The 17,574-nt window shown below is 43.7% G+C and overlaps 1 protein-coding gene across 1 annotated transcript in view; it reads right to left on the reverse strand.

Moving 5' to 3' along the window:
• The window catches only part of LOC137884250 (zinc finger protein GLIS1), a 66,748-nt gene that overhangs the window by 36,581 nt on the left and 12,593 nt on the right, over positions 1-17,574 (reverse strand). The window contains exons 2-3 of the mRNA XM_068725980.1: positions 3,000-3,192; positions 149-1,670 (exon numbers count right to left, since the gene is read on the reverse strand). Of these exons, the coding sequence (XP_068582081.1) occupies positions 149-1,670; positions 3,000-3,192 (1,715 nt within the window). The remainder of the gene's footprint in view (positions 1-148; positions 1,671-2,999; positions 3,193-17,574) is intronic.

Consider the following 17,574-nt stretch of genomic DNA (forward strand, 5'->3'; position numbering starts at 1 on the left):
AAATACAACCAAATACTTGATGACTATGACTAGGAGGTGATTTACAACAATTCTGGATATGTTGTGAATATGACTGACCACAGGTGTCTGATTTTTGGGGTGTGGCAAGTGTTTTGCTGGATAATTTGACAGGATTATGATGACTCACCATACACTTGTTAGGTTTCTCTCCGGAGTGGACTCTCATGTGAATGAGCAGTTTGTAGCGGGCGTTGAAGGGCTTGTAGCGACGAATGCATCCGGCCCAGAAACAGGTGAAGTCCTCACCTTTGCGCTGGTCGATGTGGACTTTCTCAATGTGCCTCACAAGCTCCTCCTGCTGCTCGTACGCAGCACTGCAGTCAATCCAGCGACACACCTGCTTATCAACCGCTGCTCCTCCTCCGACTTCTTCCCGCTCTGGGGCCGTGTGAGACCCAGGAGGGCCTCCAGAGGTCGGTTTGAGTCCCAGGGAAGAGGTTGGTGCCGTTTGCTGGCTCTGGTGGTGCAGCAGGCCCCCAGGACTGGGCCCCACGTACTGGTGAAGGTGGTAGGGTGGAGGCATAGCAGGGCGAGAGGGGTGGTGAGGCTGACGAAGGTGCCCGTTGCGACCACTCAAGTGATGGTGATGATGGTAGTGAAAGAGTTCATCTTCGCTAGGAGAAAAATCATCCAGCGGCTCCTGTTTGAGGGCAGCCCCTGATCTTTGGCCCCCGTCAAGGAGAACCCCAACTTCTGGCCCCGAATGCAGCATGCCAGACATCAGGGCCCCACTCATCAGTAGCCCCAACCCGTCCGAGCCTCCTGCCCCTCCTCCCACACCTCCCCCGGCACTTCCTCCCGCCCCACGCCCCGGCAGCATGGAGCCCCGCTCCTCACACAGCCCCTGGCCCTGCTCGGGCTCCACTGATGACACTGAAGAGGAGGACGATGAGGAGGAGGAAAGGGACAGCAGGCAGGTGGCAGGTGAGGATAGCTGACAGCTCTCCTGCAGCGTGGCCTGCTGCGGGCTGCCGTGAGGTGGGGGCCTCTGGGGGGCTTCCCGTGAGCAGGAGTTAGAGAGCGGGGATGTAGAAGAGGAGGAGGAAGAGGAGGAGAAGCCGGCACTGCTGGCGTGGTTGGGCGAGAGGTTAGTGCGGAAACCGTTGACGCAGGCAACCATCGACATCTGGGAGGAGGAGCAGATGATAGCGGTGATATTGATCTCCTCGGAGGAAGCGCCAGTAGCCAATGGGGAACCCGTGGCAGCGACGCTGCCGGCAGCGGAGGTGGACGGTGAGGCCAGGGACAGGCAGCGTCTCCTCAGACTGCTAGCACTGAGCAGCCGCGCTGAATGACGGGAGCCAGTTGGGGACAAAGCCAGCGGGGAGGAGCCATCTTCATTATTAAACGGTTGCACTGCGTTCCCTGACACAGCGCCGCTCACTGTGCATACGCCACCACCGCCGCTGCTAACATGCGGCACTCCAACTATATCGTCCCTTGGCATCCCCAAAACCTGGCCTGCCCTGCAGTTCTGAAACCCGGCCGGAGAAGTGCTGTGGACCCCAGACGCTGAGTTGGAGATCTTGTAGCCCATTGAGTTCTCCTGTTTGATTGAGTAAGGGAGTGAGGAGCGAGTCCCGTTGGCACCACCGCAGTCCAGGCTAGGTGAGGCCCCCGGCAGGGTCCTCTGGAAGGCAGAAGAGGATCTGTAAGGAGAATAACACACAAAGAGGAATATGAGCGCCATTAGCTCACAGGCTGATGACAGATACCGGCTTGTTCATCCTTCCCACCGGCAGCACAGTCAGAGTTTAGCCTCTTGCTAACCCCTCCTCCTCCAATCATTCTCTCAGTTTACATAAAAATCCTATCATCCTAAATGAGTCCCGCTGATTGAAAATAATTCAACCAAGTCTTTCATACATCATAAGGGACCGTAGGGAAACAAACATTAACATTGAGTAGGATTCAGTGACTTAAGGTGATGTTGGACACTTTGTAGTATCCACTGCTGTTGATGATCCAGAGTGTTTTCATGAAAAAAATGAAACAGGATCCCCTGGTAGTGAGAGGATATGAATGGGCATTTATGACTAAGAATAGAGAGAGGGGGAGGGATGGATGGCTACTGAGACCGAGAGGCCACTGGCTAGTGTGTCCATCTGACAGGCTTTGATGACACAAAGGGGTTAAACCCAACCCAATATTGGGGATAAATAGGGAGTCACCTGTTTTGGTGGCATAATTGCGGCCTATGAAGGGTCACCGTTTACAATACTGTGTATTATGGTGGGAATCTTTGCCCCACTGAATGGGGAACCCAGGTCAGATTTCTCCATGCGTTGCTGTGATCTCCTACATAATCATTCCTGTCATTTGGCTCATTATGGATTTTGTCCAAAGCCCCTGAGTGATGTGAGAAGAGCTCTCTTTTCTCCGGGCTGTCTCATGAAGGTATCGTCTTTGTCTCTTCCCCTGAGCGCGATGGGGGGAAAAAACAGAGCTAACGCTAGCTAGGACTGGAGAAAGCCACTGGCAGACTTTGTCATCGTTGTTGTTAATAAAGACCCCCCCCCCCCCCCCCCCCCCCCCCCCCCCCCCTCTCTCTCTTTCTATTCAGGAGCACCATTTCCTGTTTGGCTATAGTGAAAATATTGAGAGACCATATGAAAGAAGTGAATGGCTGTCCAGGAGCACTTTGATCGGATGAGGAGGGGAAAGAAGGGACAAACCTCACAACAGAGAACTTTTCTTGAAATTATTTCTGACTGGAACCGAACGGTAGTCAAAGATTGCGCAACAGGAGAATCGCATTAGTGTAACATAAATGTTGTATTTTGGACCCCATCGGTGTGTTTTATGGGACTGGGTAAAGCTTTCCAGCTACATATGTGTACATCTGGTTCACAATAGCAAAGATAATGAAAAACACATTGTACCTGCATATTTTTAGTAATACTACACCCAAGAGGAAACATTCAAAACGGGAACAGGAACAAAGTTACGATGAAACGGCAATGATAGTGACAGTTTACCTGGTGTCTTGGTGAGGGCCGTCCTGCAGAATGAGGTCGGGTGTAGGTCTGCTGCCGTGGAGGCTCTGGGTGTAAAGCCCCCCTAAATGACCCCCCACCAGCAGTGGCAAGCTCTGCCCACATCGCATCAGGGCGCCCTCAGCGTCACCCAGCTCGGTGTCTAAATCCTTCTCTGAGCAGTAGGGAGTATTCGCTGAAAGAAAAGCAGAAGAAATATCACATAACCGGCTAAGTCTTTAATTTGTGAAGCTGAGCAGTGACCCAATGTCACTCTCAAATTAAAAATGGGTTACGCAGAGTGAACCCAGGGATCTACTGACTTTATATGGGACGCATGCCATCAGTGACATGTTGAAATCCTATTAGATTATGCATATTCTCTTGAGGAACAATTATTGGCTGCCACCACTGTAGTATCTAGTGATATATGGAGAGCTCTGTGGCCAACTGATGACCGTAAGAATAACGTCTGAGAGATTTATTGCCAAATATTATTGCAGGAGTAATTGAAGAATTGTATTCCAAATGGCGATGCGTCCATTTTGCAAAAATAAACAAACTCAAATGAATGTGCCTGGAAGATCCAGCCAGTAAAAGTGTAACCAATGTATAAATATGAAATCATACGCCGTCCCTTTGTATTTACCACCAGTTGTTCTAATATTATTAAATCAATTATTTTGTAAAAATGGTGACCTCACTGATTGATTTAATTAATTTGTCATTTGATTTATTCAATTGGTAAATTATTAATACAAAATAATTATATTAAAAGTGTGACGAAAGTGATCTAATCTAGCAGTGCTTTGTGAAGGGCAAATGGACTTGCTTTAGATTATTATTGTTTAGATATGTTTCATTCAAAAGGCTTCTTAGGTTTTTTTTTCTGCAACAAAAAAAAGGAACTATGGTGGAGGAATAATTCATAACAAATGAATGTTTCATATCTGCACATGACCTGTTTGATGAGGAAAATTAAAACTGCTGTTTACATCTACATTTACTTTTTTGGATCAACTATAGTGATTTTTCTTTTTTATCATTCCAACCTGACTATTTGAGAAGACCTAAAGGCTTTATGAATGGGATCCAAAACATAATAAAAATAGGAAAGAGAGAGATGAAAGTGAACGAAGGGAGGGCCTTGATGTATGAAGAAATATTTGTGAAGGGTAAGCTGATATCCCCACACTCTCATGTGTAGGCGACCACGGGTCCCCTGTTCCAACTTTCCTAACTCAATTTCTCAAATTCAATTTTCTCCTAATGATGTTATTGACAATGTTATCACACACCATGAAGTATTATTAATAAAGTCACCTATACACCCTGTATGTGAGAGAAAACATAAAAAAACTCAATTTGAAAAGAGCCGGAGAAATATTCAACAAAAATCTGTATTTGTGCAACAGTTGAAGAATGCAAAAAGACTAACAAAGGATTAAGATATTACAACATGAGTAACAAATGGTGAAGGAGAGTAAACAGTAGAAGAGAGAAGAGGGGGGGGGGGCTATTTTGGAATATGGGAAAAAGGTTAGAAGGACGAACAAAAGACAAAGAGAAAACAAGGGAACTTTGTGAGCCATGTTATCCCCAATGTAAGAAACATCTTTTCACATATCCCTCCTACAGTGGATGTATCCTTAGTCTCCTCTGCATTTGTCTTGTCGCGGGTCACGGCTGAAACACAAAGAAGTAGAGAAAAGGCAAAGCGAGCAACGCAAACAGTCGAGTATTGCCGGGGGACCGTCGGAACAACGCTGGTTTCACTCAAAGCCGTTAACAGAAGGAAAGATGTCTTTCAGCTCTGGTCTGTTTTCAAGCAATACAAATCGCTGTGTTTATCAAATTTTGGATTGTTCCGTCTTTTTGTTTGACTTTTTTTCCCCTTGCTCGTTGGCTGAGCGCTTACGCCTGTGTTTCTGTATGAACGTTTCAAGGCCCGCTGACGTGAAGCCAAGTGTTTCTCTGCCTCAAGTCGGGAGTAATTCAATCAGGATGGCCAGAAGTGACATGAGTCAGGGTGGAGATGACTAACATCATCAGAGATCTCTTAATTAGGCATTTATTGTCCATACACATGCACGCAAAAACAACAAAAACAACCAAATAAAACCATTGTCATCATAAAGCACTGGATGTCCTGGCAGTCGGTCAACGAGGCCTTGACTGAATGCACATGCTCTCTCTCACACACATATCTTAGTCACCACTTAAACCCAAACCAGGAAGCCCGGTAAATGTAACCCGAATTATGAGACAATGCTCGCTGTTTCACAACACAGGGTGGATGCTCGCCAGGAAAAGTCCACCATGTAAATGAGTCAGACATAAAGAAAAGACAGGGATGATCCCAGAACACTGATTACCTGTCTGCAGATGATTCACTAAAACTTACAAATAATACAACCATTGTTTTCCAGCATGATTTTTTATTTTTTTTTGTTGGGAAATATCACTTCACTGCCAGAACCCATTGAACTGAGTTTGCACTGAGCTCTGTGTTTGCATGTATTTTGCAAAACACTACACCTGGCATTAGGTCTGGCTATTGAACCTCAATATTTTTTTTGGTATCAACTTTCGAAATTTGTCCCAATTCACAAACGGAAAGTATCTGTTTACATTCACAACCTTGTTTATTTATTCAGTCAGTTTTAAACTGTTTTATGCAGGCAAGATTTTGTACGGCCGTTTGTGTTCAGCCGACATAATTTGGAACCTTACACTACTTTCAGGAGCTTTATTTACCAGTCCGAACATTAATATAGATTTAAACAACTATAGATATAGTGGAGGAATGTCTACCTGAGCAGAGAATGAAGTCGCTCTCCCTCTGTGTGTGTTGCTATCCGAGCTTCTCCTTACTTTGTTCAAATAATTCCGTTGCAGCCGACAGCGTCGTTGCTGAAGCACAGCAGTGGTGCTTGCACTCCTCGTTCCCGCTCAGTTAAACACTGTTAGCTCTGTCCGCACTTTCGCCGTAGTTGGCACTGTTAGCGCTCTTAGCTCCGTTAGCTATGAGCCACCAGCGAGCCGTTGACATGTTGAGAGCTGTTGGGAGGCAATCGAAATGTCTCCCAGTCTCGGATCTTGCACCTTTAAATATACATTGAATCACATTGCAAGGGTTTTGTGAAAATTCTCTTCATATTTCTGGAATGCGGTATCAATAAAAGTCAGGCGTTGTGTCTGCACTAGTATCAAACCTTAATACTAAGGTACATGTGCTCTTAGTGAACATCAGTACATAAGTAAGTTTGGGAATGTTTGCTTAATAGACCACGGTGCTGTTTGGTTAAACTGCATCTACATCAGGCGAGACTTAATAACTGATCTTTTTGGTCACTTGGAGGCAGTGGAAACAAACTGTTAACACTGACATATTCAACAACAAAAAAAAGATTTTGCTCAAACACCTATTTAAACATCCAGCAGATACATTGCAACATTAGTATTTGTTTGGAGTTGTGTGAAAGGTGCAGAGCATATTTATTGTCTCCACACAGCTCTCAACATGGAGGCATCTGAGCCGGCTGCTAAAAGCTAACGGTGCTAACAGCTACAACAGTGCTGACAGAGCTTACAGTGTTTACCCGATGGGGGGGGAACAGGACTTCATTCTGTGCTCAGGATGCCATTACTCCACTATATCTTTACATTGCAAATAGTTGTTTGCTGCTCCAATTTGTGGCAGAACCATTGACTGGACTGGAGACAGACAATGAGTGTCACTGAAACAGAGACTTTGAAGTTATTCGTTCTAATACAAGCAGGTAGTAGCAGCTAAAAAAAGGAAAACCTTGCCAGCGCTCCTGTATCTAACGTTTATGATGACGGCTGCGAAAGCTCAAGTGGACTCACGTTACTCCATCCTAGAGACACCTTCTTAGTGTCTCCAGGACATTAAAGTCGGAGTGTTACAGGAGTGATAAAGGTCTTGCTGCAGAAAGTTAGCGCTCCAGTGATTTAGAGCTTTGCTAGATTAACAGCATCAGTCATGCTCTGGTTTGGGAAACGGGCTCCTCGACATATGGTGGCTTGGATGGGACCCAACAGTAAATTCAGTTTATATTGAATGTGCCATGGTAATTTAGCGCTGAACATTTCATTGTGTGTTAGAGGCTAGTTTGATCGGGAGGTGGAAGCCAGAAAGAGCATCAGGCTTTGAGGGGAAATGTTAGCTATCCAGCAGCAGTGACGGGAGGAGAGAGAGCCTACGATGTGTGTGTTTGTGTGAATTAATAAAGTGAATGAGGTTGAGGATGTGAGAGGGATGACCATTCTTTTTGTGATTGTGCAGAGTTAATGGGTGGTCTGGTAAGCAGATGTGTGCTCATCATACTTTACATTCCTTTGGCCCTGGATTTGAATTTTTTCCATGTTCATTTCTAGGGAAGACTTGAGCTGTTCCAAAATCCTTTTGTGAGTTTTTTGACCACTAGTAAGTCTATGGAGCAATGTTTTTATGAGTCTTTGTATCATGAACTTGCACAAGCTCACTGGCGACACAGTACCGCATTCCTACTGCTGGTTTCACGCTATTTCACAGACCAACAATTGGTGGCAGTAGCATGCAAAGCAGCATAAAGGCAGGACACCAGAAGACCGATATCAAGTTAACATGTACATGATTCAAAAAAGTCCAATAAGCAATCTCATAAATGTTTTATGAGACACAAAATGCATTCACCATGTTTGTTTGACCTCAAGGAAACACTTGAATATAAATATTTCTTTGCTTACACGAAAACTTCACAGAGGACTTCTAAAGTGAGCTCAATCTGTAGGCACCGCAATTTAAAATAAATCCTCGCATTTACAGGTAATCTTTGCAGATTATCCAGGAAAATGGAGTTTGCTATTGCGTCCAATTCTCGTGAGCACCTTAGAACGAGCCGGGTGGCGATACGACTCGGATAAAAACACAGTTGCAAGCATTCAGGCCCAATTAGGGGTGAGGCTGTAAGGGCGTGAGATCAGGAGCAGAAAGAAAGAGGTAAGATGGTGCCAGAAGCACCGGGGGCAAATGTTGTGTTCAGGGAAGAGACCATGTACAGATGTGCTGGCTCATCCTCACAAAGAACCACTGATGTCAGCATTGACTACTAAAGACGCAGGCACAAATAAGGACTCTATTGTTATTCGCCTCTTAAAAACACCACCCTAAAAAAAAAAAGAGAAAAAAAAAAAAGCACATAATGGAACAAGGACTGTGAGCAAGAAACAATCCCCGTCGATAACACGGCGTCTAATAATACTCTGCTACATCTAAAGTGGTATCTTCCGTTCCATAAATGTCATCACATGGTATCTATTGCTCTGCCTCCTCTCCTGTATAATTAAAGTAGCACGTTCTTTTCAGTGAGCATCAGTGCAGGATGACAGTAAACTGAGGAGCTCAGTGAAACTTATAAGAGGAGAAGTAGAATTAAAAGGAGCAGTATACCAGTTTCTATGCTCCATTGCACATGAATGCAAAAAAAATGAATGCTTCAAACAAGAGTGTAATTATAAAAGGATAAGCGTGGTTATTCGAGAACTTGTTTTGGGACATGTATGATTATTTTTTGGCTCAGGTTGTGGAGGGAAACAAGGTTCCAATCACCCTGCAATACGCCTGCTCTGATGTCATCCATTTGTCACGCTTCCCTCTTGTCAAAATCCTGTGGGAACACGGCGCACATAAGCTGTAAAACTCAGATGCATCACGATCGTGGTCGGAAAGTGCTTTCTAATCCGGCTCCTGCTGATTAATGCAGCCATGACCATGGAGGCTAAACAAATAAGACAATGGACAGGAACAATGAACGAATGCAGACCCAATGGTTCTGATGATTAGGGCTCGACTCGCTCTTTAGTGGAAGGTTACGGTCACTGTGACGGTGATTACACTGATGGTTGAACACGCTTCACATATTGGATGAATTTCACATTGGGGATCGTGGCCAGTTGGGGTGCGCTGTAACTGTACACCTATTCAGGCTGCCTCAGGGGCTGATGATCAGAGTCGTGTTCAAGTTCAGCAGTGTTGTGCCTTGGCTAAAAAACTCTCCCCTGACCTCGGTGACTAATAAATGACTAATAAAGCAGAGCAGACACATGTCTCCAATCTAGCAGAACTTAACCCCTCTGAAACAACATGGCTATTATCCCAAGATACGCAGTTATGACTGCATTACCATACAAAGCATTCCAGTCCATACAGTAAAGATCAAACCACATCATCACATAGTTAAATGTGTTGCTGTCTCCCTCGATGAATCTCCCTACTTCTCGCACTTCCTGGTACCATTATTCCTCCACAGACAACACCAGTCCTCCATCTGATCAGCAGATGGTCTGGACAGCATTATTAAGTGTAATTGGTGGTAATCTGGGGCGATTTTTTATTTCGGTGACACTTCATTTTCTATAATTCTCGCTTCTCCCTTTTAAGTCACCTAAGCGTTGTGTTAAGTGCCAGAATGAGACTGTGCTTGTGCCAGCGTTTAATGTGTTCAAGTCTTCAGAGACATGCGGGCCTCAATGAAAAGCAGATGTGCAGATGGATGGATGGTTTCGGGAGAGGAAAGGGGAGCGATCAGAGGTGTACTGTACTTAAAGCAGGAGGCTGTTTTGGGGGGGGGGGGGGGGGGGGGTGAGATGTCAGGAGTGCAATACAAACATCTGAACCCAAGGTACAACAATCTGCCAAAACCGCAAGACAGATGCCTCTGGAAATCCAATGTGACACCTCAACTGGCCCCACTTTGGCACCATAAATCATAACATTCAGCGCCTAAACAGTTAATAATGATCATTTTACTCCCGTTTGCCCCAACAAACCTCCACTTGCCATCGGTCTCCCCCTCTCTTTCAACATGAGACAGGTCAACAGTTACAAGTGTGTGACAGCCGGCTGCGGGACTTTGGAGAGGGACGCTCTGGTTGTGCGTCTTGTCTGCTGCAGATGTTGCGTATTAGGGTCCAAAGCCTTTCCCAGCTTCTCTGAATCTCATAACTCATGTCTATATTTGTGTCTGCGGCATAGGCCCGGAACTTATTTGTTTGCTTAGTAATAGATGTATGATTGAAAATCCTGAGGGCACAAGAAAATGAAAAATAACAATGTCTACGAGGAAAGCTCCTCTTAAAGCAGGTGCGTAGCCAGGGAAGAAGAAAAACTCTATTAAATTACTGTCGGAGCACAGAAATGTCAGTGTTTGTGTAGCGGGATTACCAGTTCCAGAGGACATGAGAACTTTCATGAGGATAAAATCAATTTGTTCGAGCTGATTTCAGCTGCTCTCAACCAGTTATCTTTGTTCCTCCCTGTTTTCTCATGGCCAGCTTGGTCACACAATAAACTCACACTAGCTTAATGAAAGACGAATACAAAAAAAAAAGTGAAGAAAAGGGACTCATGTGGCTCCAGAGGCATCCGGCTGAAAGAATCGGTTATTTTCTGGGTACAGCACAAAAAATATCTTCCTTCCACTCCAAAAGAGTAATAGCATTAAAGAAACTGAGCCCAGTCGTCCGAGCAAACCTCTTTGCGGATACGTCTGGTTGTTCGTGCTAAGTGGCTACAGAGTTTTCACTCACACTGATGAATGCGGTGGTCGGCGAATGATTAGCTCTCCTGCTTTTTAGAGGAAGAGGGCACATGTTGTGGGAAGCAGGCGTCTTTGTAATACCAGTCTTTTCAAATGGCGCTGTGCTAACCGCAGTCGTGAACACAAACAAATAGTTGGCGGCCAACAACACTCCCATCCCCAACAACCCACCCAACCCGCTCCAGTGCCATGTTTGATGCCCACCGAGTCCCAAAGGCCGACCACTCTACCACACGGCTTAAAGAGCGGGACGCTCCAAGTCAAAACCCAAACACAGGAGAAAATGTTGTGGGATTATGTGACTCCCCACACACACACTCACGTACACAAACTCCTCTCTTCCTCTCTGTCTTTCTCTCTCTCACACAAACACACACACACACACACACACACACACACACACACACACACACTCAAAAGGTTCCACTCACACTTAAGTCTTACAGAGGAAGATGCACTGAATGCCTGTGGTTGTTCCTGAGCTCTTCCCACAACATCCGACTAACCGTCCCAGCCAATCGTTTCCTCCGCTGTCCTCCCTGATTAACATAATTAAAACTTTACACTTGTGCATGTCACCACCTGGTGGTAGTCTCTTGTCACTGGTCGTGCCCTCCAGGCTATCCCTTGAGATAGTGAATCTAAGAACAGGTGATCCACATCAATGGGAGGAAGACTAAAAAACAATGGTCTCAAGAGAAAGATCAGCAGATGATAAAGATTCAAGAGAAAGATCAGATCAGTCAGTCAGAAGTAAGATAATAGTCATCAGTCACATCATTTCAGACTGGCCTCTGCTGCAGCTCATTATCAGCTTTGTTGCATGTAATTCCTCAAACTGCAGAAATGATTGAGTGACAGAGCTTTCTATGCTTCACATTTTATGTTTTAATAAACATCTGACTCCACCTTGATAAAGGCAGTCACCTCATACACAATAATGTGGCTGATTTATTTTGTCATTTTTCCATCTAGGATATTGTTCCAGACGTCGTGTCCTTTTCAGTTAAGATCTGTTGAAATGTATTATGGTTGTTAACACTGGAGAAATAACAGACCTACATTGAGTAGCCAGTTTAATAAAATCCCCTCGGTAGAAGAAGTGCCAAAAACAACCGCCCTGCAGTAAATCCTCCTAACTTTGTAACGGTTATAATTTCAAATTATTGTTCAGACTGTTCTGATTCAACTTAATGGTCATTTTGTGGTGCTGTTGAACTGTATTACATGATGCTGAGAGGTCTCGCTGATATTCACTCTACCCTCTTTGTTTACTAGTTTTTGCTGGGTGAAGGTAATAAACTGAGTGTATATTCTGGGCTGATGTATAATTTCCACTTTTCACATAACTAAATACCCATAATGCTCCTCTCTTTTTCACTGCAGTCCCAGTTAATTTTGCATTTGCTATTCTTAACTCAATGTAAGCTGGTCTTAAGATAATTATCTGATGCACAGGAAGTGATGCGTTTACGTTTCCAACAGCTATAACAGAGAGATGATCAGAATCAACAGAAGTGAGTCATTAGCATAAGCAGCGATAACCACATGATGATATCTGAACAGAGAAAGAACAGAGCTCAGCATACAGAAACAGACTTAATCACCGGGAAACCCAAGGAGAAGACCTCATCATGCTCGAAGACAATGTTTGCACACTGACCTCTGGGAAGAGCAGTAAAAAAAAAAAAAAAAAGCACCACAGCAATGATTGATTATCACAAAAATAAGCATATCATCTATGTAACGTTTGCTAATCTAACAAAAATGTGCATAGTCAACAAACCACTTTAAAGCAACTAGTAGCCACAATTCTATCCTAACAATCACTATCATAACAACATTTTGCCCACAAATCTGTACACTGCCAGAATTAATCACAGACAATCACAAAGTTTTACAGGGAGTGCTCCGCCAAACCACATCCTATAATTTGACTGAAAAGCCACATAATTGTAAAGGCCAAACAGCGTACCAAGCATCAGTCAGGCCCACAGACGGACTTGATAGACCAGCAGACTGACAAGACGTGATGCACTTGGCCGGCAGACTCGACAGGGACGTCTGGCTTAGTGACAGACACCTTTATAGGGCTGGTGAACAACGCGGCACCGGAGCCAGGCCAACAGAGCTGAAACCTCGGCATGGGATCCAGGAGGTGCTTCAAAGCCAAACAAGAGGCTGCTCTGTTTGGGGAGGCGGCAGTAAATACTGGCAGAGCGATGCCAGTCGAGAAGACTGACGAGCACTCGGGCACCACACCCTCAGAGAAAGTGTTTAAGGTGAGATGGGCACACTTCTCAACAGAATCAAGTTATTTTCTGCAATAACTAAACACGAGTAGTGTCACAAAGTACTTTAAAACATTTGAAATCACTGTTTATTTGAAAGGCTTTAGATCCTGAAGCTGCGTGTGCACATGCTACTTTGAGTGCCTGTGTTTTTTCTGTGTGTTCGCCCATGAGAATAACCAGTGTATATAAATCTGCAGTAAAAAAAAATAAACATGGAGATTTACTGCAAAAGCTGCGTTTTCCCCTTTTCGAACAATAGGCCTCAGTTGTCCGTGTGCCCGCTCGAGTCGTACCAAAACACAGCCGACGTCCCACTGAAACCGGAGTGAAATCAGATCCATTTGTCACCATTTGTCCTCAGCATGGCCCTCTATTTGTCACAATTACTATATAAGCACAATAAATGACAGCTGAGTTATTAAAATGACTTTTTTGATACTCATGACTCATGATAGAGGCAATTTTATTTCTCCTTGTCTTTTAAAAAAAAAGTAAATAGTATGACCAGTATAAGGAAAAGTGAGCCATGTGACCATTACGTGTGTGTCTCTTTCTTTTGTTTGTTTTTTTAAGTCACTAATTATTTGACCACAATTAAAAAAAAAAAAAAACTGAGAAAAGTTTGTTATAATACATGTTTGCAATGGTCTGTAAACTGCATTATTATCATGATCCTCTTTATATGAACAATGTTTGGTTATTATATTCATATTCAAAAAGTATTGTATTTTAAGACTTTGATTAGTCTGATGTGAGTTACTACACGTGCAGCCGGTTAAACCTTTATTATATTTTAATAAACCTTTATCTAAACTTGAAAAGTTTACTGAGGTTGTCCTCATTTACAGTGACGTCGCGTGGCAAAAGCAGGTATACAAATATAAAACATAACGATAAAAACTGAGAAAATCATTCACAACATAACTAAAACAGTTACACATTGATATGTATTGATATAAAGCGTGTTGAATGTCGAGCAATAAAGTTAAAGGCAGACTTTCCAAGATCTGAACACGTGTTTGATAGGGTCCAAAGTTCCAATCCAGCATGATGTAAGCTGGTATCTAATCAATAAGGGGTTTGTTAATAAACCAATGTTTATTACACCTCTCTGCAGAAGACCAACCAACCTTAATGGTCACAATGGTGAGCATCAAGCTATCGCCAATAATGAATGTGAGGGCAGAGTGACAGACCGAGTCTTTGGGTTTAAGACATGCTCTCAACGACAATGTTGACAATGCTAACATTTGCTAATTAGCACTAAAAGTACAGCTGATGCTAATGGAAATGGCATTGGTTTAGCAGGTATTTAGTAATAATATTGGGCTAATACAATTTCTACCTGATGGTGGCGCTAGAGGAAAAGATAACCAAAGTAATTACAGTACAACTCATCATGAGGGGAACGTGAACATCTGTACCGAATTTCACGGCGATCCGTCGAATAGTCGTCGAGATATTTCACTGAACGCTACATGTGTGAACATCATTGTGGCGCTGGAGGACCAAAGTCATTCATCCTCTGGGCAGCATAAGCATATCTGAATGTCACGGTAATCCATCCAATGGTTGCATGCTGCTAGCACAACTAAAAATAGACAGGACAAAAGCCGACTCAGCATTGAGCTACAAAGTCAGTGAGAAAGATTTCCTCGATTTGGAAGTGATCTCAGACACAGAAACATCTCTTTTCCAGAGCAGCCAGACATTACGCTGTCTTGATTTGTTAGCCCAGCTCATCCTCGCGCCAGCAGGCAGTTCATTTCAGTCTGAGCTGTCGGTACAAAACTCACAGAGCTCCTTCATTCCCCTTCATGCCGGCACCCAATATTTACAAGGAATCCCAAAATCTGTGAGAGAATTCGATTGAACACAGATGGCAGGAAATTCCTCGGAAATGACAGTGGCCAAAAACTCAACCGCAGAACATGAGAGTATCTCCGTGTAGCAAACGCATCGCTCCCATCTGACAGATACTCTCTCTTCTTCTCGCCCGGCACCGCCTCCTGCCATCGATTATAGTTTGACCAGAGTTGAGATTTATACAACTTCTGTAAAACAAGTGATCAAATTTGCAGCAATTACCGTATATATTTCTAAAGGTCTCGAGGCAGCAGTGGGGGAGAAACAAATGAATAGTTAGGAAAAACGTCTGGAGGAAAATGCCCTTGATGGTCGGTGGTCCAACTGAGAGGTTGACTTTAAGTGACGGTAATTAGATCACATTCGAATGGAGCAACATTTGAAAATGATTACTTTGTTACCTACTCACAGTGCACATAACCTTCTGTTATTCTCAAAGGGGATGCTAGTTGTTTAAAACAAGGGCCAAACCAGATGTTTTTGGAACCGAAAGAGGAATCCAATTTCACTTCCTACTTCTTTGTTACTTTTGTTGTTTTAGTGCAGGAGGAATAATGGAATGTTACTTTGAGAAAAGGATATGTTCAAAGCATGCATAGTAATTGCTTTTGGCTTTTGAAGTTTCTGGTTAAAGTTGGGGCCAGAGCCTCTCCACAGTGTCCACAATGAATATTAGCTAGTCAGGATGATTAGGGGGTTAACTCAACCCCAAAATGGAGCTCTTACAGGAAAATGGGTTTTTCAAAAGCCCATAAATTTGCTTTGACAGCAGAGGCACAGAGGGTCAGCTTTTATTTTTATTTGATTACTGGTGTTGTTTCATGTCACCGGTTTAAAAAACACAAAATACGCTCTTCACAAAAAAAGCACTAAATCCCTCTGCGTTTTCCTCAAAACAAATGTTATCTTACAACACAGGACACATCGCACACGAGAAAGTACACCATAGCGATGCTCAAGCTTTGTGAGAGAATGGAACTGTGGTGCAGCCATTATCCGACGATTCACTGCAGTTTGGTTATGAAGTGGGATTACTGTGATTGATCTTGACTCGGATGATTTTCAAGTTATCTGAAAATGAGGAAGATCACTCAACTCATATTAAGAATAGTCACAATATTTATTTGAAAACCCTGATGACACCTCTGACACACATCGTAAATATTCTGTAACCGATTCAAACCAACAGTGAGGAGCTGTGAAAAAAGACCTGCAGTCAACATCCACCACCACCGGGCATTAAATTGGCTGAAAAATGACCGCCTCCTCCCCTCAGAGGGCACCACAGTATCGGGGTTTTCATAAATATACAGAACAAATAAGAGAGGGCCCCAGGTTTTCCATAGAGCAAAACCTGTGTTGAGTTTCAAACCACACATACCTAAGGAAGTCAGCAATTCCATTCTTTTATTGTGTGGGGAGTCCTCATTCACCAAAGGCTTTGGCAATGACCCCCCCCCCCCCCCTCCTCCTCACAACCACACACTCACAAACACAGATCACACATAGCGACAGGAACATAGTAACAGGTAACTCGAGATGGACAGTCCTGCAGACATTATATATATATAAAACTTCACATCAATCAGAGCTCCATAACGCTGCTGTGAGGAGTTCATAGCCGACCTCTCGTCTCTCTACAACCTCAGGAGGAGCAGCGATGGCATGACTCTTCCTGAGCCCCCATGGTTACGGGGATTAAGGCCCAATGGGGCCCGTTAAAAACCCGAAATGGTACCAAATGACACCTAAGGAAACACATTCAATCTTGTGCGGTGGGAGGTCAATACACAGCTATTTACACAGACAGCGGCGCTGTGTGCTGGGACGGACAGGGCCACCATCAAAGAGCTTTATGAGCAAATATATTCTCACTGCGTAAGCATTTTAGATGTTCAGGCATTAAAGCCCTCCTGTGTTTTCCCTTCTCTTGTTTAATGGCTGTAATAAGATTCCTTTTATTATGATTTCTGCGCTAGCTGTGTCCCTTCACCACGTGAGTCGGGCCGATGGTTATACATGAGTTTTGTCTCAGTAGTAAAAAAACGATTGCAGAGTCAGAACTTGCCCCTCTATTTGACTGTGGGTCAGCCCCAGCATCTCCAGGGACATCACAATAACTAAGAACAGCAGATAAAGCGGGATTAGTATGAGTGAAGGTGCTTTAACAAGAAGTCACAGTTTTACAGTGGACTGACGCATGCGGGACAAAGACATAAAAATAGACATCAAGGTGATCTCGCATAGAGAATAAATAAGGGATTACTCCAGATCCTACACTTTGATTTATACACATTCATTTAGTTTAAAAAATGGCCATAGTTGCATGTCCTGTCCCTACAGCAAATACTAAGCAAACAGAAATGGCTATGGATACTATTAACCCGAGTGTGATAAACTCAAAAGTAAAAAGTGAGGGTTGTTAAATGATAGATTTTTGGATGGGTTGGTGGTGAGAAGGAGCCTAATCGGACGATAACGAGCAGAAATAAAGAAGTCATTCTTCATCATCATCTTGGCCTCTGACACGTGTGCTGTTTGGCTGCTCTTGGCCCGAGAGTGTAAAGCCTGAATAAAGAGGGAACCTCCAAAGAGCTCTGGCCTGTACCATGTGTCAAGCCTTTCACATAACCTGGCATTCATTGTGAAGCTCCTTTACGTACCATAAAAAAATAAAAAAAATGTTAATTTCGCCCGTGACCTGTTTTCCAATATAGTCTCCAAACCCATAACTGGGGTTGCTTTTCATTTATTTCTATTTGAAGAACTTTGAAATGCAAATGTTTGTTTCCTTGCACGTAAAAATTGAGAGAA

This window comes from Cebidichthys violaceus, unplaced genomic scaffold, assembly GCF_023349555.1.
Source record: "Cebidichthys violaceus isolate CVI_PGR_0920_01 unplaced genomic scaffold, fCebVio1.0.p SCAF_37, whole genome shotgun sequence".
Taxonomy (NCBI): domain Eukaryota; kingdom Metazoa; phylum Chordata; class Actinopteri; order Perciformes; family Stichaeidae; genus Cebidichthys; species Cebidichthys violaceus.